At 40.2% G+C, this 21,419-nt stretch overlaps 4 protein-coding genes across 7 annotated transcripts in view; 2 read left to right on the forward strand and 2 right to left on the reverse strand.

Moving 5' to 3' along the window:
• Positions 1-214: 214 nt before the first annotated feature.
• LOC147169638 (lysozyme g-like) lies at positions 215-4,659 on the forward strand. The gene is made up of 7 exons (XM_086082987.1): positions 215-379; positions 2,066-2,184; positions 3,242-3,292; positions 3,377-3,454; positions 3,961-4,157; positions 4,250-4,388; positions 4,457-4,659. Exons 3-7 carry the CDS (start codon positions 3,289-3,291, stop codon positions 4,591-4,593), a joined length of 555 nt encoding a protein of 184 aa, XP_085939113.1. The 5' UTR covers positions 215-379; positions 2,066-2,184; positions 3,242-3,288; the 3' UTR covers positions 4,594-4,659.
• Positions 4,660-5,964: 1,305 nt separating this feature from the next.
• Positions 5,965-7,696, forward strand: LOC147169639 (lysozyme g-like). Its single transcript, XM_086082988.1, has 6 exons — positions 5,965-6,162; positions 6,669-6,695; positions 6,774-6,851; positions 7,044-7,234; positions 7,294-7,432; positions 7,499-7,696. The coding sequence occupies exons 2-6, from the start codon at positions 6,692-6,694 to the stop codon at positions 7,633-7,635; spliced, it is 549 nt and encodes a 182-aa protein (XP_085939114.1). The 5' UTR covers positions 5,965-6,162; positions 6,669-6,691; the 3' UTR covers positions 7,636-7,696.
• A 725-nt stretch (positions 7,697-8,421) lies between these two features.
• Positions 8,422-13,937, reverse strand: LOC147169640 (uncharacterized). Of its 3 annotated transcripts, none has more exons than XM_086082985.1 (7): positions 13,822-13,937; positions 12,250-12,430; positions 10,849-11,042; positions 10,615-10,763; positions 10,443-10,532; positions 9,404-9,572; positions 8,422-9,317 (listed from the first exon to the last, which is right to left on the reverse strand). In XM_086082985.1, the coding sequence occupies exons 3-7, from the start codon at positions 11,036-11,038 to the stop codon at positions 9,148-9,150; spliced, it is 768 nt and encodes a 255-aa protein (XP_085939111.1). In that variant the 5' UTR covers positions 11,039-11,042; positions 12,250-12,430; positions 13,822-13,937; the 3' UTR covers positions 8,422-9,147. The 3 variants fall into 3 exon arrangements, with proteins under 3 accessions (XP_085939111.1, XP_085939110.1, XP_085939109.1); XM_086082984.1 differs by lacking the exon at positions 13,822-13,937 and adding an exon at positions 12,545-13,810; XM_086082983.1 differs by lacking the exon at positions 13,822-13,937 and adding an exon at positions 12,513-13,810.
• A 1,352-nt stretch (positions 13,938-15,289) lies between these two features.
• evi5l (ecotropic viral integration site 5 like) overlaps positions 15,290-21,419 on the reverse strand; it is a 29,700-nt gene continuing 23,570 nt past the window's right edge. For both annotated transcript variants that reach the window (XM_086082974.1, XM_086082973.1), the window contains one exon: positions 15,290-19,893. In XM_086082974.1, coding sequence (XP_085939100.1) covers positions 19,585-19,893 — 309 coding nt within the window. In that variant the 3' untranslated portion in view covers positions 15,290-19,584. The remainder of the gene's footprint in view (positions 19,894-21,419) is intronic.

Here is a 21,419-nt window from a genome sequence, read left to right on the forward strand (position 1 = left end):
CCACTCTGACCATTTAGTAAATGAAAAGCTAGACCCATTTCATCGGTCACAAAACAATCAGCAATTGTAAATAAAGATAGCTAAACTTATCTAGGTCAATAACAAAAGCCCAAGTCTTTTAGTACGAGAGCTATTATAACAAAACAAATAATGCTATAATTCTAGTACCTTATCACTGCCATATGAGGTTACGCAATGTGGGCGCTGTCCATTTTTTACTGGAATGAAGTAAGAACGGGTAGAGCCTTACATAATGAAGGGGTGAGCAATCGAGGCGAATCGACATCAGACTTAAGTGACTTCTGTCCCCTCATGAGATCATGTTACTGCGAAGGAGGGAAATGAGGAGCCACACCCTTTGAAAGGAGAGTCTGTTCAGGTAAGCGGATTTGACGATATATCATTCAGCTGACTGCTTTGGTTTAAAATGCGGAGTTTGACACTTTGGAGCGAGAATCAGTGCATTTAAACGGGCCGAAACACCGCAGCGGCATCGTGTCCGTGTTCTACACGTATTTTACGTTACAAATAGCTGTCGCTTATTGTTTGACATTCGGAGTTTTGGACTTTTTGACTGGAGGGAGCCATCCAGGAAGCGTTTTCAAGTGTGGGAGCATTTCTATTTCGTGCCACCAAATAAGATGAAATACGCACACGGAGCGGAGCTTTTAATGTTACATGCTCGTGCAAAGTTATGATTTGTGTTATGATGCATCATCTTTGCAGCGTTACTGGAACTAATTATTTCCCACTTTTTAAATTAATAGGACAACTAAATCCGAGACCGCGCTGACGTCCTCCAATCATGTACCACCCCCCAAAACAAAACAGAAAACACATTAAAAAAAATAAAAATAAAGGTTAAGTTTTATTATACTTTTTTTTACTTATTTGTTTTTCACAATTTGTCACATATTTATTTTGGATGATAAACCCAAATGTACAACAATTATGCCTGCTGACACAAGAGGGCACCCAAGGGTACTGAATGAAGCTTCGGGTTGTGAACCATTTCAGAGCTTCAAAAAGCCTCGTTTTGCCATCACAAGGCAGAGATAAACAACAAAAGGCACTCCAATAAGAAAGGTAAAAAAGGGGAACCTAAAAACACTCACGTGACAAGGCCAAAAAAAAAAAGCTCACGAGACCACGGCCGTGAAAACGTTTCAGTGGACACGAGGGTAACACATCATGATGTACAAGACAGTGGAGACGCAGACTATTTAACAGATGAGGTTAACGAGGCACAGGTGGGAACAATCAGGGATCAGGGGCTTGGGCCGACAACACACAAGGAAGAGCAAGCAACCTGAAACGAGAGGAGTCAAGACTTCAATATAAAACAGGAAATGACTAGAATAACGAAAACAAAGACAGACAAACCACACCACGGTGTAACAGTACGTTGACATTTCATTAACATTGGAAGTAAATGTTTGAATAAAAAAAACATGATCACAGACTAAATATTAAATGAATGCTTTAGACGTGTATTTATGGTGAGTTGCGTGCATGCGTGTGGGTTAATAATTGTTTATCATGACTGCATAACAAGCCCACTATCCATATGAGATTAATCTGTATGATTTAAATAACTGTAAAGATCACTGATGTGCTCAATATTCCACTTACGCAATGTATTATCTTTGTGTGTGTGATTTAAAAAAAAAACACAAATCGCTTCAAGATTTTACAGATAAGAAAAATATCAAGCATGAAACACAATGGAACAACCAAACTAGAATTAGTCCAAATTATTTCCTCAATATTGGTTAAATATTGTTCTTCATGATTGCATAGCAAGGTAATGTATCACAAATCATTTGTACATCATGAATTAATGCAGATAGGATGTACATACAAATTACTTGGATTCCAATAGTATTTTAAACCTGATCATCATGCATTTCCAAATTATTAACTAACAATTTGCAAATCAGTTTTTTTTTATTATGTTCAAATTATGAATTCAACATGAGTTCTCATAACTTCATCTTTAACTACTGCGCTACAAATGATTAACAATCGTTGTCATAAAGTGTTACCACATGCTTTTTGTGAAAAGGAAAGTGAAAGTACCTGGGGTCAAACAAGAGTATAAAGGAGAACAAAAGCTGGCTGGTCTCACACTGAACGAGGCTATCTGACTGGAAAACATTCAACACCAGTAAAATTGAGACACAGGTATTTGTCCATTTATCGACTTTGTCAGAATACTGAATCTGCTTATCTTCTAACTTCAGGCAGTGTAGTGACTTGCTTTTAGTTAATCATTTATGCAGCAGCACTGGACATTTTTTTTTGCAGCAGTCCGCGCTGTTAACAGTCGCTAAAATGATTAGCTAATATCCCTTAGCTGTTAGCATTTGTGAGAGAAAAGTCACTGATCTGAAAATATGACTGGATAGCCGATACACGTCCGTGCAACCGTTGAAGTCACAGGGCGGCCATCTTTCTCCTCCCATCTCGCGAGCAGACTACTACATAACTATACGGTTATGCGAACAGATTAGACATATACAGTTCGTAACAGTCGCCAAAATGATTAGCTAATATCCCTTAGCTGTTAGCATTTGTGAGAGAAAAGTCACTGATCTGAAAATATGACTGGATAGCCGATACGCGTCCGTGCAACCGTTGAAGTCACAGGGCGGCCATCTTTCTCCTCCCATCTCGCGAGCACACTACTACATAACTATACGGTTATGCGAACAGATTAGACATATACAGCTCGTAGGCAGTTAGTATAGGGCCGGGGGGTGGGGATTTAGTCACTATAGTTTTAATAAGTAAAAAAAAAAAGAAGAAAATAATAAGTTAACAAGTATGTCGTTATGTGCTGCTTTAAAGACCCCCTTTTTCTTTTATCGCTCAGTTCTTTAGACCCCAATATTACAATGTAGATTTGGCAGAGGCATCTTTTGTTGAATTGCAGTTATAATTCTTTAATAAAAAAAAACTATACAAGTACTGTCTCAAATGTTCTCCAATTTCGATACTCTCTAAAATGTATGGGATCGTATGACGAGAAAACGTTTCTTGGGAGTAACAATATGGCTTCAAAAGTCTTGGCCTGTCGGCCATCCAATAATACTTTATATTCAGATCAGTGGAGAAAAGTAATCCCAGCCACTCTCCACTTTTTATTTTGCGCATCCTCAGAATAACATTCCCGTGCACGCCAGCACACACATTTGTCAATTTGCCTAATGATCATTTGATTTTTTTGATTTTTATCTAGACTGTTTACGACTGCTCTGTAGCTGGTCACACACATTGACGAGGACTATGGGTGAGCGTGCCTTTTCTCTCTAGTAGCCTACGATGAAAATGTTGATGAGCTGTCCTGTGGATAAATTGGAATTTGCATATTTAGGTTACGGGAACATCATGAGGGTTGACACAAGTGGCGCATCCCGGGAAACAGCCAATCAAGACAACCTGCCACATGCTGGTAAACGTGCCCTTTTTTGTAACCGTGATTTCTTCACGGAGGGACATTGATGTCCTGGTTATAAAATAATGATTCAAATAATTCCGTGCAAGATTCAAACAGAGAGCTGAAGTGAGGCAGATTGAGGAGATTATTGTGTAATTTGTGTAGGGATGAATTCAACAGTATTTACTACGAACCTTGAAACAATAATATACAAGGACGAACACTGCAGTGCGAAAATAGACCCTTGTGGCACCCCTTTACAGATATTCAGATGATTTGATCAGTAACCCTCCGATACCACACCTTCAATTATGCCAGATTAATTTATTTATCATTTAAGTCAGTGTTATACAGACGGTTCAGAACCTTGCAAGGAAAAACTATGTGACGTACTTGTTTTGCTCCCATCACCCCTTTATGGACTGCTGCATTCATCCCTCCCCCAAAAAATAAATAAATACATAAATTAATTAATTAACAGCCTTCCCACCCACCTCCATGTGCGGTGTCTCTCTTTGAAGGTGTGGCAGGATCCAACGACATGGCAGAAATTGATCTTGGCAGAATGAACAAGTACAAGGGTGTCATCCAGAGAGTTGGAGGGCAAACGGGAATTGATCCTGCGATCATCGCTGGCATCATTTCCAGAGAATCCAGGGCTGGAAATGCGTTAGATAATGGATGGGGAGACCATGGCAACGCCTGGGGACTCATGCAGGTTCGGAAGGCATTTTAGAATGATTCAATTGTACAAACTGGTTGAAATGGTTTTCTATGCTGTCCTTCCCACTTTACTTTCTATATGTGCAGGTTGATAAGAGGTGGCACACTCTGAAAGGCGAATGGTATAGCGAGGAACACCTCCGCCAAGGCACAGACATCTTGATCTATATGATCAATGAAATCAAGAAGAAGTTCCCGAGCTGGTCTGCAGAGCAACAACTCAAAGGTTTGTTTTGTTCGTCCACTTTTCGCACGTGTCATCTTTTTGGTTCATCCTCCATTGAACCTCTGCAGGCGGATTGGCGGCCTACAACATGGGCCCGAGTTCCGTGGAATCATATGAAGGGGTCGACAACAAGACCACTGGACGTGACTATTCCAATGACGTCGTTGCCAGAGCTCAGTGGTACAAACGGCAGGGAGGCTTTTAGCATGAAATGTTGTAATGGGAAATAAATAAGCCCTTGTCAACTTTGAATAAACACGATTCAAACCGGCACTGTGTCCCCGTCTTGTTCTTCACCAAGTCAAGCCCAATGTCAGCGACTGCGCCCTGACAGTCTTCCGAGGGTGTACGTAAATTACAGAAGGCGAGTTGGAGACGATTAAAAAGGAGAATAAAACGCTAAAAGAAACGGTTTTGGATGTCAAATCCCGTAGCATGCGGGAGAATTGAATATTCTCAGGCATATCCGAGAACACCTCTGACAGAGGTCAGGATAAAAAAAATTAGGACGACATTGTGGGTGGGGGTGGTGGGGGGAGCGGGGGCTAAGGGCCGTTGGGGTGCTTGGTGGGCCTACCGCAGGCCGTGTTGGGGTGGGGGGTGCTCCGGGCTTCTGGGTTTGTGCCCTGGCGCTTCCGAGGCCTGGGGGGGCCCTGGGGGGTTGTGCTCGCCCTGTCTTGGCCGGGGGTCGACGGCTCCCCTCTTTGGTGGAGGTTTTTCATGCATGCCAGATCCACCACACCAGCATCTACCGAAATTCAAACACAATTTGCTTCTTCCTCTGGTCATTGAATCGGTGGAGGCTGATGTCTGTGGATCATCTATCCTTCCTTCCTTTAGTCTTTCCTTTGGTCTCGTGAGGTCTCCCTAATTTGTTGGAATTTATATGCTTCTGGGGTTGGTGAAAGCTGTGTAGCTGGATTTCACTTTTCTCTCTTTTCTTTGATCCTTCCTCAGGTCTCCTGACAACTTCACGACTATCGGGATTCTGAAGTACTCGGTTCAGGTGAAGGGTATGGAAATTTTTATAGGTTTTAGGTGAATTAATGAGTACAAACTCACACGCACGCACAAAAAAAGCAACAACAAAAAAAAGCAAGAGAGCAATGATGATGACATGTTAAATCTTTAAGATTACCGAATGAACAATACTGAGCTCTCTCAAAAAAAGATGATTTAATCATAAATTTGTCTTTAACTACTGCGCTACAAATCATTAACAATTGTCATAAAATGTTACCATGTGCATTCTGTGAAACGGAAAAAGTGAAAGAACCAGGGGTCAAACAAGAAAGTAAAAGGAGAATGGAGAACTGGCTGGTTTCTATAAGAGATAATTTCACGGGGTTTTAAGCCCATTGTGACTCTTTTGTGATTAATGGCTATATAAATAATAAATGTGATTTGACTCGAAAAGGGCTGTTCCTGTAAAAAGGAAAGTTCACATTCCTTTCAATTTCCTGTTAATATTACTGGCATATTTATGTAAATAGCGACTCTAATGGAAACGTAAATGTTTCCTTCCTCCTACACAATTGATTCTAAAGATTAGGATCGTTATCAGGCGTCTGCAGAGCTTCCTGGAGGATGGAAACATCACCGACCCACGAGGACCCAATTTTGAGAAAGCCCCTTACCACGTGCTTTCTGTGAAAGGAAAAGTGAAAGTACCAGAGGTCAAACAAACATAAAGGGGAGCGAAAGCTGGCTGGTCTCACACTGAACGAGGCTGTCCAACTGCAAGACACTCAACACCAGCAACGTTGAGAAACAGGTATTTGTCTATATCTACTTAGCTTTAATACTGAATCTTCTTATCTTCTACCTTTAGACAGTGCTAGTCGACCTGTTTTTAGTTGATCATTTATCATGGCTACAGTAGCTATGCACCGTTTACTTGTCAACTCTTTCTTGCTGCTGCATCCCTGCAGGTGGTTAACTTCAACTTAATGTGAAAGCTTCTGTTGCTCTTTTAATAAACGGTGACATGATCTGTATATATTCTACAAAGGAACATCTTGTGATGATTGAAGCGTGCTGGAACAACTGCACACAATGAAGTCTCCTCAGATGAGGGGAAAAATGTCTTCTCGGACAAATAGAGCAGTCCCAGGTGCAATAGATTCAACGCCCTGATAAATAAATGACCTGGATGAATGAGAATAATCCACAAGTACATATTGGAGCGTCGAAAATGAACCCGCCAACGCCGAATGGTCATTTGAATTTGGGCCGTGTTATGGAATGAAACTAACGAGACTCTTTCCAAATGTACTGTAGGTGGTCACACATTGACGAAGACGATGGGTGAGCGTGACTTTTCTTACGCTGAAATTTCCTCCAGTGAAATGAAGATGTTGATGAGCTGTCATGTCACATGTTTAGGTTACGGGGACATCATGAAGGTTGACACAAGTGGCGCATCCGCGGAAACAGCCAATCAAGACTGCCTGCCATATAAGGGTAAATGTCCACTTTTTTTGTAACCTTGATTTCTTCATGGAGGGACAATGATGTCCTGGTTACAAAATAATCAATCAAATAATTCAGTGCAAGATTGAGCAAAGTGATTGCACTGGGGACGTTACGGATTTACAAAATCATGCTGACCTCCAAAAACTACCCCCCGCCTATGTGTGGTGTCTCTATTTGAAGGTGAGGAAGCATCCCACAATATGGCACAAACAGATGTGAACACAATGAACAATTATAAGGCCATCATCCAGAAAGTAGGACAGCAAAAGGGAATTGACCCTGCCATCATCGCTGGCATCATTTCCAGACAGTCCAGGGCTGGACATGTGTTGAAAGAGGGATGGGGAGACGACTGCTGGGGACTCATGCAGGTTTGTAAGCATTTTATAATGATGTTGCTCTCCTCACCTCACCCTTACTATATGTGCAGATTAGTAAGAATTATCACACTCCAAAAGGCGGATGGGACAGCGAGGAACATATCCGCCAGGGCACAGACATCTTGATCGGTGTGATCGGTAATATCAAGAACATGTTCCGTGCCTGGACTCCAGAGCAACAACTCAAAGGTTTGTTTGTTTGTACACTTTTCGCATGTGCCATCGTTTGGTTTATTCTCCATTAAATCTCTGCAGGTGGATTGGCGGCCTACAACTGTGGCCCGCGAGCCGTGCGAGCATATGACAGGGTCGACGAGAACACCTCTGGAGGCGACTTCTCCAATGACGTCGTTGCCAGAGCTCAGTGGTACAAACGCGAGGCAGACTTTTAGCATGAAATGTTGTAATGGAAATAAGCCCTTGTCAACTTTGAATAAACACGATTCAAACCGGCACTGTGTCCCCGTCTTGTTCTTCACCAAGTCAAGCCCAATGTCAGCGACTGCGCCCTGACAGTCTTCCGAGGATGTACGTAAATTACAGAAGGCGAGTTGGAGACGATGAAAAAGGAGAAGCAAAGGCTTTTAGAGTGAAAACGTTGCAATGGAGCTGCCTTGTGTTCGTGTTGCTTTGTCTCCCTCTATAGGTGTTTTTGCGTAATTGTTTTCTGATGACGCCGGCCTGTGTTCCAAGTAGCCCTGGATGCAGAGCAATACTGCAGGGCTTACTCGATTTGTGTGCCATTATCTAACATCTTATTACCCTAACCCTACCACAAATTAAATACATGTATACATTTATGTTAAACACGTATATATCTTTTTTTAATTAAAGCATTATAATTGTAATTCAACAAAAGATGCCTTTGCCAAATCTAATATTGGGGTCTAAGGAACTGAGCGATAAAAGAAAAAGGGGGTTTTCAAAGCAGCACATACCGTTTACTTTATTTTTTTATTTTTTAGATGTTATAAAATAGTGACCACCCCGCCACAACCACCACGCCTCCCGTCCAAGATGGCCGCCCTGTCGCTTCAACGGCTTGCATGGGTTATCGGCTATCCAGTCATTAGAGGTCACTGGTCACTACACACACAATGCATTGCGACGTAAATAACAATGGCGGTGTACGTACAAATAAAGTTTCTACAAAATGTATTAAACTGGAAATTATTTTTGAAAAATTAATATCACAGCTATGTTAGTAATAATCAAATAAATCATATAGAGCAAACTTGTCATTAGTCAGAGTTCCTTTTAACATTAAATAATTAATGAATACGCTCTTATTGTCCTTTTTTTCTTTCAACGATTATTTCAAATGTTACTCAATCATGTAATTATTTTTGCTTTCATGTTGAAGTGCAACTGCCATCATCATAACTTCTGAAATGTACAGCAACTAAGCTGGGCACTCGAGTTCATGACATTCAAAATCTCCAAATAACAGTCTGGCTCACTCACCTGTTTACAGTGTAGTAGAAGTGTAACCAGTGTGTGTGTAAATGTATTTCACTTCACTTTCAATGCTGATAGCGTCGCTAAGCTAATTCCATGAACACAATCTGCTTACCTTTTAACTGAAAGACACCATTTTTTTTTGACCAAATTTGGCCCTGGCTTCTGGCCAGAATCCACTCAGAGGTTGTAGAAGCAGATTCTCCAAGTTTTAGATGCAAGACAAATCATTTGCACATGTATACAAAACATTTGTTTTGTATAGAAAAGGACAGGGGGGGGATCCAGTATCCAACTTCATCCATTTTCAGCGTTTATTGAATTCGATATTACACGTCAAGTCTGTAAATTCCAGTTCAAAGTGATTCCCCACTTCAATTTGTGCTACGATGCAGTCGGGCTGCTTCAGTTTCACCCAAAGCCTCCAAGGATCTCCGTTTGATGTGTCAGCGCTGGGCGCAGTGGTGCTGCCACAGGTCCACGGGCTCCTGGAAGCTGAAGAGGCAGCGAGGGCAACGGTGGGGCCAGTCACCCCGGTGCTTGCGGCTGTGTGTGATGAGGTTGGAGCTCTGGCTGAAGCATTTGCCGCATATGTGACACACGTGCGGCTTCTCGCCTGACACACAAAAAAGGCCAACTTATGGGATGTCTAAACGTGGTGTCTGACGTGTTTTCTTAGTGAGAGACATCACAGACACCCACCCGTGTGTATGAAAGTGTGCTTCTTCATGTCCGACTTTTGGTGGAAGCGCTTGCTGCAGTACTGGCAGGCGTAGGGCCGCGTGTCGGAATGGATGAGCAGGTGAGTGGACAGCGTGGACGAGCGCTTGAACACTTTCCCACACACGCTGCAGCCAAATGCCCTGACGTCCTGACACGCATAAACACAATGCTAAAACAGTACCCAATGTGGCAATTGGGTGTCTGCCCCCCGCAATAAAGTTCCAAACAAGCAGTTAGCTAGCTAGCTAGCTATACCTACACACTGAAAATGTTTCTTCGAGGATGTGATCGCAGCTGAGCACGCACGCCGCCCAGCCGCTGGCCGAGAGGAGCCCCGGAAACCTGTTAGCTCAATCGCTAGCTGCTTGCTAGCGCCTCGCGATGTAGAAAGTAGCTAGCAGATTGTTTTGTAGTAGATTGACCTCGGATTCGCCACTGGTTGTGTAGGGATTCACATAGCCGCCTTTGGGACAGTTGACGTGGGACCAATTCCGAATCCAGTGTTGGGAATGTGACTTTATAAATAGTAATTAGTTATAGTTACTCATTACTTGCTCCAAAAAGTAACTGAGTTAGTAACTGAATCACTTCATGGCAAAGTAAATATTTTCACCACTTAACAAAATGTTTTATATAAAATAATTTGAATAAAAAATTATTTTTTTCATATTATTGTATATTTATATTTTTATATTATTTTTATTTTTACATTTTTATATAAGAAAGTAAAATTATGTCCAGGCTATATAGGGTGTTTGCATTGATTTTTGTCGCACTCCATAATGGCAGATCTCATATATGTTCTACAGCCATGGGGGAGGGGGGTATTGCGGTGATTTGTGATATCTGTAATTTGTGAACAATCGGTTAATTACACGAGACAAGTGTTTCACAAGTGTGTCGCTATGTGCTTGTTGAGTCGCGAAGTGGTTCTTGGTGGAAAGGCTTTTTAGCATTGCATGCTAATGCTACAATGATTTGCGTAGCATTCGTACCACCTAAAACAATCAATTCTTACCTTCTTGCATGATTCACCCTCTGTTGTGTAGGACGTGATTCCATGACATTTGTATAGGTGCCTCTTAAAACTGGACAAATGGGTAAATACCTGCAAAAACAAAATCACGTGCTTCAGCATGAAGACATTTCCTAGTTGAATGTGTTTGTACTATAATGGAGCAATTGCCAACATTGCCACAGAGTGGGCACTCTTGACCGGCAGAAAACATCTTTGAGTCGTCACAGATGTTCTGATGTAAGACGTCCAGTCCTGATGACTTTTGGCTGTCTGAAGTCACGTGATGTCGAGGCCAATTTTCAACTTTATCAGCAGGATGGTCTACGACATGTGTAAGAAATACTATTTGAGCATCTTACATGTATACTAGTTAACTATTTTTTATTTTTTGTATGTCGCTGATTACCTTCACAGTGTTGGTCACCACGAACCGGCTGCAGCGAATCGAGGGCAACCTCGTCAACAACCTGTGGAGCAACTGTGGCGTCCCCCAGGGATGACTCTCGAGCCCCCCTTTCTTCTTCGGCTACACTCATCCTCTGTCCTGACTGAAGGGGGTGCAGCCCTCCTCGCTTGACCAAGAAGGATCGAGGCATCACTCTGGAGGAAGGACAGGCAGACATTCATCCCCTAATCCAATCGCGTTGATTAATGAGAGGGAATTCTGCTGTAAACACGATCAGTCGCAGTCATGCTGCGATCGTAATCTTACATTTTACAATAACAAGTGTCTTTTTTCGGTGGTCTTGTTTAATCAATACAAAAACAACATGCAGTTTTTTCACTTGGACACTAGATAGCAGCAGAAAATTCATTTTCACATTAGGTTCTGAGCTGCGTCTTTTAATGCCAACCAAACTACATTATAGCAAATGTCAGGTGTTAGAACTAATATGGCAAGAATATAGATGCCAATAGATTCATTTCAATGTATTTGAAAAAGGCAGTACTCCAAGATTTCCATCACAATTCCAACCCGTTTAATAATAAAATTGCAACAATAAAATGGTTAAAAAATAAAATAAAATAATTCCAAATAGGAAATTTCAATACTGGAATAGTTTGATTCACTTGTAATGACACAAAAATATCCATTTTTTTAACCATTCATAATTGTTGTATTTACAAGAAATGTAATCATTTTTTTCTTTTGATTATAAAAATAAATAAATAAAATACTTTTCAACTATAATAATTAAGAACATAGTCAATTAACTATTCCAAATTATAAAGATGCCATTAGTATTACAACACATTTATTAAGATATGCAACAATTAATTGACTATCTGATTGTCAAATTAATTATTTTGATGATTGGATCATTTATTTATTTTCTTGTTTTGTTTAAAAGTATCTATAAATTGTCCAAATGGTCAGAATTTCTGCTTCTATAGTTTAAAAAATAATAATTTTGTAGTCCTCCATGCAAGTAGACTGATTATTTGCCTCTACTTTAGAAAACAACATTATTGCAGATTTTTTGACATGTTACAGACAAAACCAGGAAGTGAATCATAATTAATAAGTCTGACAATTGTCTGCACTGTCAATTTGAAAGGGCATGTTGTTGTTTTTTAAATAAAGGGATGGCAATTAAAAAAATTTACCAGATACATCAACAAAATTATCTTATTGAAATACATGCTAGCTGTAGCCCTATAATATATTATTATTTAATAGGGAATCATTTAAAGATAACATGATTATATTATCACGTTGCTTTAATTAATACAACTCAACTCATCTTTTAACAAAGTCAACACTACAGACCAGTGTAACATGTAAATAGTTGCTGTGAAAACTCACCAGAATCGAGGGCCACCCCTGAAGCAATCAGGCCCAAACTGATCAAATAATCGAGTGAGTGAAGATGAAGTGAGGTCACTGTGTCTGGAGGACTCTAAAGCTCTCACGAGAAGGAAGCGCTTTCATCTGTGGCGTGACAACCGCACTGCTTCCTCACACAAACGCCGCTCTGTGCACATCCCTGTCAAAGCAGAAATCTGGTCATTTACAAACCACAGTTGAGTGCACAGGCAATGTCTCAAGCGGGGTACACGCATACTAACAATCAGGCCAAATTTCAGTACTTTCCCCTCACTTCAAAGTCAACAACGATGAGATTGGAGGACATCTGAAAGATTATTGAGCGATAATCCTGTGGTTTGGCGTGCGATTACTCTTCCCCGAAATGTTAAACCTGTTTACGAATTCAGTTAGTCGAGCTTTCAAAACAAAAACTTTCTTCTACTACAACCCTGTATCTTCTGTATTTTCAGGCAGTTGAGAGATGGTTCGTGGCACTATGCTGCCTCTCATAGACGAGTCTTGGTATTACAACAGACATCTCATTTGGGTTTCACCATTGAAATAGAAATGCCATTAATACGTCTCCAAAACACAAACAAATAACAAAAACAGCACTCTACAGTATTGCACTTGTGGAGTAAACAGTTTTGACTGGGCTATGTCAGTTCTACGCTTCCGTACGTTATAAGACATGCATTAATAGCATAATTAAATACAAGTGGAATGCAAAGAATCAAACATCCATTCCATCCATCTAATATCCGACAGTTTGTGCATAACGGCTGATTTGCACAACTTGGCCAGCAGAGGGCAGGATCATGTATACATAAATACACAAAGATGACGCTCACAGCTCAGTAAGAAGCAGGGATTTTGTATTTGTTTTTTTGCAGAGGGTAAAGTATTGTTATATTGACTTAAAACATCTTGGTGCACTGTTTGTGTTCAAACAGCCTTTGCTTTAAGGGTTATAATGACTGCAGTATTGACGCCAGTTTCGTTGCATCGTGTGCTAGCATAAAGCTAGCCTACTTGTATAAGGCAAAGTCTTGGGGTACAAATAAAAAATACATTTAAAAAAAACCCTCTTAAAGTAGCACTAAGGAACTTTTCAGCCTTAATAAAATATTTTCATAACTCTTTTGATGAAAAATTAACTCACAACTAGTTGAATGGTACCTTTGGCATGGCTTGAGGGGGTCCGTATCATTTTTACTGGCACTAAGCAACTTTGAGGAGGATTGTAGGAACACTGCCACAGAAAAAAAAACTACAAATGTGCTGACTGCTTTATGGCATATGTCACTCCCCCCTTTCCCCATTCATTACAAAGACGGACATAAATTGAAAGTTCCCTAGTGTTGCTTTAAGTCGGGTCAACGGTATAAGAGCAGTACGTGCTGATGCTATTTTCCTCGTCATGTGTGGGGTCGCTGACCTTCTAAAAATGGGTTAAGATTTTAAAATTCAGCATGTCTGTAACCAGGTTTTTAAATTCGTAATTGGCATACAAGTGTAAAAAGAAATGAACAGCTGGTAATATTTATATATATATATATATATACTCACCCATAATTGCTGACGACGAGCCTGGTGAAGGGCAGAGTGATGGATGAAAGTCGCACAGCTCACTCTTGTTCTCCTATCACTATTGTCAAGATATTGTAGACCACAGGTGGGCATCGAGGGCCGAAGTCCTGCAGGTTTTGCATGTTTCCCTTCTCTAACACAGCTGATATATGATCAGCTCATCAGCAAGCTCTGCATAAGCCTGATAACGATCCTGTTGATTGGAATCAGCTTGTGTTGGAACCGAGACACCTCTAAAACCTGCAGGACTCCGGCCCTCGAGGACCGAGATTGCCCACCTCTGTTGTAGACCCTGCCACATCGTTATTTGAAATTCAGAGTATCAATAGTATCAGTACTCTGGTATCGGTGAGTAGTCAAGCATATCGAACATTAAGATCAGCTTTAAAGCTTAATTTCCGGTCAAATTTCTAAACAGTTTTGACACACAGATAAAATGATGCGTCTTGGATGATGTTAGCATAAGGAATGCCTTTGACAGCGATTAAGATATCATTAAGATCACTTTAAAAACTATTTGTGGTCAAATTTCGAGATATTGTTACGTCAATCGATGTAATAAGACACAAGCGGACATTATGCGTCCTGGCTGGTGTACCGATAGTACAGGGGTTGCCACAGCTTTGGCAGCAACAAGACTAATTCTTAAAATTAAATTTTTTTTAAGCGTTTTTTTAAATTGTCAAATTCCTACATATTGTTGCTTTAAAGGAACAGTGTGTAGAATTTGTGAATTTTACAATGCTCACTCATTTTAGAAACCCACTATTAATAAAAATATCTTTAACGGATATTAAAAAAAAGAAGAAAAAAATATATATATAAAAAATCGTAGGTCTAGTCTATCGCTAATTATATTACATAGGTTGTGCCGTGTCTTATAAAAGGCTGACCCGCCATCTTATTGCACAGGTACCCGACGGAGAAGAACTTCACGAACATTGTAATTGGTGGTAAGCTTGCGAAGTGTGGTCCCTCTGAGGCACCGTTCGCGTGTGCTTCGAACTTTGAAGATCCTTATATTCTACTAGTTTACCACTAGATGCCACTATATTCTACACACTCTCCCTTTAAATTTTTAAGTTAATTCTTAACTTTTCCAAAGACCGATTCCAAACAAAAAATGTTTATAATAAAAGATTAAGATTTCATGAGATGGCAAAATTTTTTTTTTTTTTGTGAGCGGTAAGCTATGAACATGAAAATGCTCAAATAAAATGTTGTTAACTCTACATGCTATATTTTTTAACTAGTGAAATAAAGTGTTCCCACAATATTCACACTCCGTGAGACGCATCTGTACGCATCCTTGCTGGGCCACAAGAATAGAACAGCAAATCTGCTCCCTTTGTTCCAAGGTGGGGTGCCGAGATCACTTTTGAAGTTGCTAATTTACGGTTAAACTTAATCGATGTAATAAAGAGACAAGCAAACCTTTGCAAAGGTGCAATGTCAAAGTTTTATTTAGTATTGTTCATGGGATACAGAACACGGAAATGTCTTTCATCATATTAGACTTTATAGAAGCTTTAGTTGTATTAAATGTATGCGACAAGTACATGAAACGAAATGTGAGAAGAGGGGGAAGGTGACAAAATGTTTGACACCGCATGGATAACACAGTGCCAACACATTAAGTTGCCTTAATCGCCAAAGTCTTGCTACATAAAGGTGTTCAAATACGACAACGGAGTACGTACTTTATGTTTATGGCACATGACTGATGTATGAACAGGAGGGGGGAAAGGACGGATGGCAGTGGTCTAAATGATGTCATAATAAAGCAAGTATAGCCCAGTATTCAGTAGGAAAAAACAGTTTGTCACAGTAGTTGCCGTCACATCAGAGCACCGTCACTTTAGGGCCGACGTGTTGGGATTTGGGGGGATTTTTAAGTCCTAATTGAACAATGAAATGTGAAGTTGTGCGCACGTGTGCCGCCTTTGACGATGAAATGAAATGTTTTGAACCAATGAGCCCCTGTTCCATTGTTGAATTGTGCTTCACGTTCCTTTCCCTGTATACAAGCTGTAACAATCGGCAGTGTGGCACCGCGCCACAGGGTGGCGCTTCTTTGTTTTTTGTGTGCATGTGTAGCACTTCTTCTTGGGTGGTAAAAGTTTTATTTTGATGCCGTGGAAGCTACGATCATTGTAACGCGTGGTGGCACTGAGCCAATTGTTTTTCTTTTGGCTTAACAAAGTCAATCCGTAGACTGGCAATCCTTTTGTTGCTTTGCCGTTTTTTTCATGACCCGCTGCGCTAACCATGGCCGATCGGCACCACAATAAATTTGATATCATGCAAAAGTTCAGTTCAGTATTTGGTTCAATTAAATAAGTCGAACTTAGATGTATGATGTAATCATCATTTAAATTTTTAAACTGAGCTATTGAATTAGTTTTCCACAAAATTATTATTTATTGAGATGCACATTGTGACTGTCAACGCCTTGAAGCAAACTAAATATTTCAGACGGGCTTTGATACCCTCTCAAAAACTCTTCTTCAATTCTAATGCTGCATTCAAGAAAATATCCCATTTGTGTGTTTAAAAAAACACAACAAAACTCAATCAACATTTGGAATCTGAACTAAATTTGCTGGTTAGCCTGTTATTCACCGAGTGATGATGTAGAGTGCTAGGTTAGCTTCTGTTGCTAACCACTAAAACAAAAAATGTTGAGGACTATATTGATTTGAATTCTAATGCTGCATTCAAGAAAATATCCCACTTGTGTGTTAAAAAAAAACAACCAAAAAAACTCAATCAACATTTAGAATCTGAGCAAAATTTTCTGGTTGGCCTGTAATTCACAGAGTAATGAGACAGCTTCTGTCGCTAACCACTGGATAGCTAGACTCTATGCACATTGTCATTTGTTATCAAAACACAATTACGTTATTTTCACATTGCAGTCGAAAGTAAACATAACACGTGACCGAGGACCTGGATACGTTGTTTAGCATTAAGTGTATAACAAAAAGCGTTTTTTAAAGAAAAAAAACAACACATTTCTTGAACGCAGCATTAACAATCATCACGATCTGCTGAGTTGAAAGCTTTCTTGTGGACACTGTTGCTCTCAATCTTGCAAAAATGTTACAATATTTCCGAGGCGGTGACCGTTTGGATTGCGAAAAATAAAAGCTCACTCGTGTCGAAGAGAAACAAATGTCAATCTTTCATTGCGCTAAAGTAGTGAAGAAATGGCACACAAGCACAGAAGCATACAGAAAGGTCAGCCGGGATTTGAACTCAGAACTTCAGAATTTAGTCAAACTTGCTACCCACTGTGGCTCTCTAAACTGAAAAAAAAAACAAAAAAAAAAACATCTTTTGAATTTACTTAAATTGAACACATACATGACTAAAATGTGGTAAACTGATTACATTAACGTACCCTTTGCAACAATGACATCAGTTTACCACATTTTAATCAAGCACAACGGATGAACAAATTAAGTGAATCCAAATAACTTTTTTTCAGTGACGGCTCACAATCAAAAGGGCAAAATCTCAGTCCACAGTCTGGTTTAGCTTAAGAAACAGAAGGAAGTTTTACAACATCGTTAACACTGATTCCAGTGGCGAGAGAGGCCTTGCTTGTGACATGCCCCAATTACCACTAAAAGGCTGTTATTTGCAACAGTACACTTGGCAATACTACATCCTCTTTAACCCTTTCGACGGCGTTAAGGGAAGATCCAATTAATTTTTTTCCCGGGGACGGATGATCACATATAATGGAAAACAAGACGATTCTAAACAAATGACTCATCTCGTGTAGTGCAAAACGCAGACATGACACCCTGTTTCTCTTCAGTTGACTCAAAAGCGACACTGCAATTTTAAATCTTAAAGTAGAAGTCAACCTTAAACATTTCTTGACAATAATATGTTGTCTGTGACCTCACTAGTCTAAACATGACATTGTGATTAATATTACATTTGTGCAATATGAGTTATGAAGCAAAATCCAGTCTTTTTCGTCCATCTCATGAGGGCGTCCATTGTGTCTCAGGTAACAACCAATCACAGCTCAGCTTCAGAAAACTGATGAGTTGTGATTGCTCGTTGCCTGAGCCCTGAGCAACTGTGATGTCATCTTCAGTAGACAGCAAGTGGCAAAATGGTTGGATTTTGCTGCTTAACTCATATTCCACAAATGTAATATTAATAAGAATGTCACATTTAGACTAGTGAGGTCATCTCCTTTAATGACACACTTTTAAGTTGTGTAGATAATATTTAAATTGAATATATCAGTAGGCCTATTTGATATGTAAAATATGCTAATATTAGCATCCATTTCCACACAAAGTAGCTAGTTTTAGCAATGACACCGTAATAATGACTTCATGTTGAGAGGTGACGTTACAATATGCAGAAATTAAACATGATAGCAGCACATGGAGTGTCTCACCTTGCGTCACAGCACACAGCCAGTCAACAGTCGTGGTGGCACTCGGTTGGCACACACTGTATGCACAGGAGGGAGGGAAAGAGGGAGGCCTCTGCCGGTACCTCAGACATACTCCTATGGTTTGACACTTGATAATAAAAATCATATCAAAATAAATTACATAACATATAAATTACTTTAAAATACACACACAAAAAAACGATTTGGCAATGTTGCGTTTCTTCCTCTTTTTTTTTTGTCTTCAATATGTTTGCACTCTGAACGTCCCGTCCCGCATGTGTTGACATGGTAGAAATGTGTGTATAGACGCCATTTGGTGATGCGAATATGTTCCTCTGCTGCTCCTCGGGCCTGTTTTGATGAGCATGAGCGGGCTGAAAGACCTTTTGTTGTGAAGGCAGCGAGGATTGATGTGCCAACGGTGTCATCCGACATTCTAACTCAATCAGGAAGGAGAGTTCGATATCGGCTGCCAGCTAATCTCACATCATCAATAAATTGAAGAGCGGCAGCCTTGCAGGTCCATGTCAGTCTATTTCGCGCGTTGGCTTGGGATATGTACTGGAGTAGAGGACAGTTTTTGAAGTGCGGGGCTTCACAAAACAAGGAGATCCCTCACATTTTTTTTAAATATTTTGTTTTGACGGGACAACACTGAAAAAAAAGACACTTTGCTAAAATGTGTAGTAGTGAATAACCAGTTTGTATCACAGTTGAAATTTAAATATACATGCTGAATCAGTGGAGGTTGGCATTTGTGGATCTCACCCTGCTTCATCTATCCTTCCTTCCTTCCTTTAGTCTTTCTTCTGGTCTTTTGATGTCTCTCTAAATCCGGTTGGAATTCGGATGCATCTGGGGTGGGTGAAAGATTCTGAATTTGTAACTCTGTTGGTGGAGGTTGGTATTGGATCTCACTTTGCTTAATTTTTCCTTCCCTTGGTCTTTCCTCTGGTCTCCTGACAACTTCACGACTCTGAAGTATCCGGTTAAGGTGAAGGGTCTTGGATTTGTAACAGGTTTCAGATGAATTAAAGAGCACAAATTCGCACACACCCAAAAAAAAAAATAGCGATGATGATGAGACATGTTGAATTGCGGAATGAACAATACTGAACTCTCAAGAAAAAATAAATAAAATAAATATACAAGCTTTACACTGACAAGTGACTATTTTACATTATAGAGAAGTGTCATTTCTTCAGTGTTGTCCCCTGAAAGGACATCTATAAAAATATTCACAAAAATGGGAGGGATGCACTCACTTTGCTGGAATATCGTCCATCAGTGTCACCATAACAACCCATCAGTGCTCCTCAGTTCTCCACGGCTTCGGCGCACACCATACTGCCGTAGAGCTGCGTGGGGTCCGGGCGAGTCCGCTCCTCCGCCTCACTGTCCGTGCTGCCTTCGCTGTCCAGGCGGGCGGACGGGTGACACGGGCCTGGTATGACCGGGTAAAGGGCGTTAGGGGGCAGCGGGCTGTGGAGGAGGTCCTCGTCAGAGCTCAGATAGTCGCCCTCGGCCGAGGCGGGGCTAGCCAGGCAGAGATCCTGGTAGTTGGCGCCCACGGTGGGGAGCCTGGAACCTGGGACCCCGGCCTTCTGACCTCGCAATAGCCTGATCTGGAAACGCAAAGAGGATGTCACACTGTGTTCAAGGTCAAATCAATGACAGGCTTTAGCACCACCTGGTGGCATCTTGGTACCAAGGAGTGGTCATTTGTGCTATCTTGTGGCAACTATAGGCAATTACAAACAATTTTAAGGGCGCATCAATTTTTTTTTCGCTATTCGCAACAGGTCTTGTTTTCTATTGCCCACAAAGCCACTATAGTATTTTTGAGCTATGCCCTTACATACGACGTTGTTGCCTATTTTTGCTGCTTTGGTTCAGTTAATTCTAATTTGTCGCTGTTGGATAGAAACCGCACATCCCTAAAATTATTATTTTTGTGGACATTTACATTTTTTTATTTTTCTGAGTTGTTAAACATTGTGTCGTTAAAGTCAACAAGCAATCTAAAACTTTAGATTGGATAATAATTTGGAATAAATAATTAATAATGGAACCACGTGGGGGATTTAGCAGTAAAATCCTATCGACTTGTGAAAAAAAAAAAGTGAAATTGATCAAATTTGGACATGAGAGGTTTTCACCTAACTATGATCAAGTACTGATATGCATAATATTTATTCTGTTTATTTATTGTTAATTTATGTATGGTATTTTATAGTTTGTTTTAGGGCTGCAAACATGCGATATGTGATATAGTTGTTGAACATTGCAACATTGATATTATTGCAATATTTAACATGTACCTAAAGAAATAAAAATTGTATTATCAAATGAAAGAATAACATTTTTTTCATGTGGGAAAATAAGTAAGATCAACGTATTCTTAGGTAATTAGTTTAAATTGCCCTAGATAATGTTGAACTATTGGATTTTAAGTTTGTGTCTGACTGGTCAAATTCAGGTAAGAGCATAAAATTCCATGTAAAACTTATTGCATGTCTTCGCAATATGTATATAAAGTCATCTTTTTAGCAACAAGCAATGTTTAAAGCCATATATCATGATTCTACCAACATACCGTGACAATTGTAATCTGAATTTCTTTCTCATCTCATCAGCTCTCTACATATGAGTCAACCATTAAAACACTGTTACACTGAGATTTTTCATCTGTACGTGAGTTTCACTCTCGTTCATAAAGCCACAGTTTTGTTGAAAAACGTGTGTGTGTGTGTGTGGGGGGGGGGGGGGTGTAGCAGAGAAGCAAGCGGTGAGCGCTAAAGAGCAGGGAAGTCTCATTTCACCCCCTCGCTTGAGAATCCGAGTCACGCACTGACTCACTTTCAAAATGTAACAACATTTAGTTAGAATTTTCAATACAATCCTAGTATTGGATGCTTTGGTATAATGAAGTGACTGAAAATCTGAAAAAAAAGTGACTTAAGTAAAGGCTCTAAAATGAACTTTAATGTTGAGACGACATGATTCAAAAGGAGGCAAAGGGGTTTCGACAATGACGAAGTTGGAAACGTTTGTGGGTGGAAGCGGTGCTTAGTGTGTTAAGACAAATGAACTATATAAGACTTCTGTGTGGGAAGTGAGAACGGGGGCTACCAAAGCACTGCATGCTTCA

This window comes from Leptonotus elevatus, chromosome 8, assembly GCF_054856555.1.
Source record: "Leptonotus elevatus isolate MCC_2025b chromosome 8, RoL_Lele_1.0, whole genome shotgun sequence".
NCBI classification, from domain to species: Eukaryota; Metazoa; Chordata; class Actinopteri; order Syngnathiformes; family Syngnathidae; genus Leptonotus; species Leptonotus elevatus.

Coding starts and splice junctions, on each gene's coding strand:
- LOC147169639 (XM_086082988.1), top strand. Junction 6,852..7,043: donor AGACTGCCTGCCATATAAGG/GTAAATGTCCAC, acceptor CTCTATTTGAAG/GTGAGGAAGCATCCCACAAT. Junction 7,235..7,293: donor ACTGCTGGGGACTCATGCAG/GTTTGTAAGCAT, acceptor CTATATGTGCAG/ATTAGTAAGAATTATCACAC.
- LOC147169638 (XM_086082987.1), top strand. Junction 3,455..3,960: donor AGACAACCTGCCACATGCTG/GTAAACGTGCCC, acceptor CTCTCTTTGAAG/GTGTGGCAGGATCCAACGAC. Junction 4,389..4,456: donor TGCAGAGCAACAACTCAAAG/GTTTGTTTTGTT, acceptor GAACCTCTGCAG/GCGGATTGGCGGCCTACAAC.
- LOC147169640 (XM_086082985.1), bottom strand. CDS start 11,038: ATGCCTCGATCCTTCTTGGTCAAGCGAGGAGGGCTGCACCCCCTTCAG. Junction 10,764..10,848: donor TGGTGACCAACACTGTGAAG/GTAATCAGCGAC, acceptor CACATGTCGTAG/ACCATCCTGCTGATAAAGTT. Junction 9,318..9,403: donor GCACACTTTCATACACACGG/GTGGGTGTCTGT, acceptor TTTGTGTGTCAG/GCGAGAAGCCGCACGTGTGT.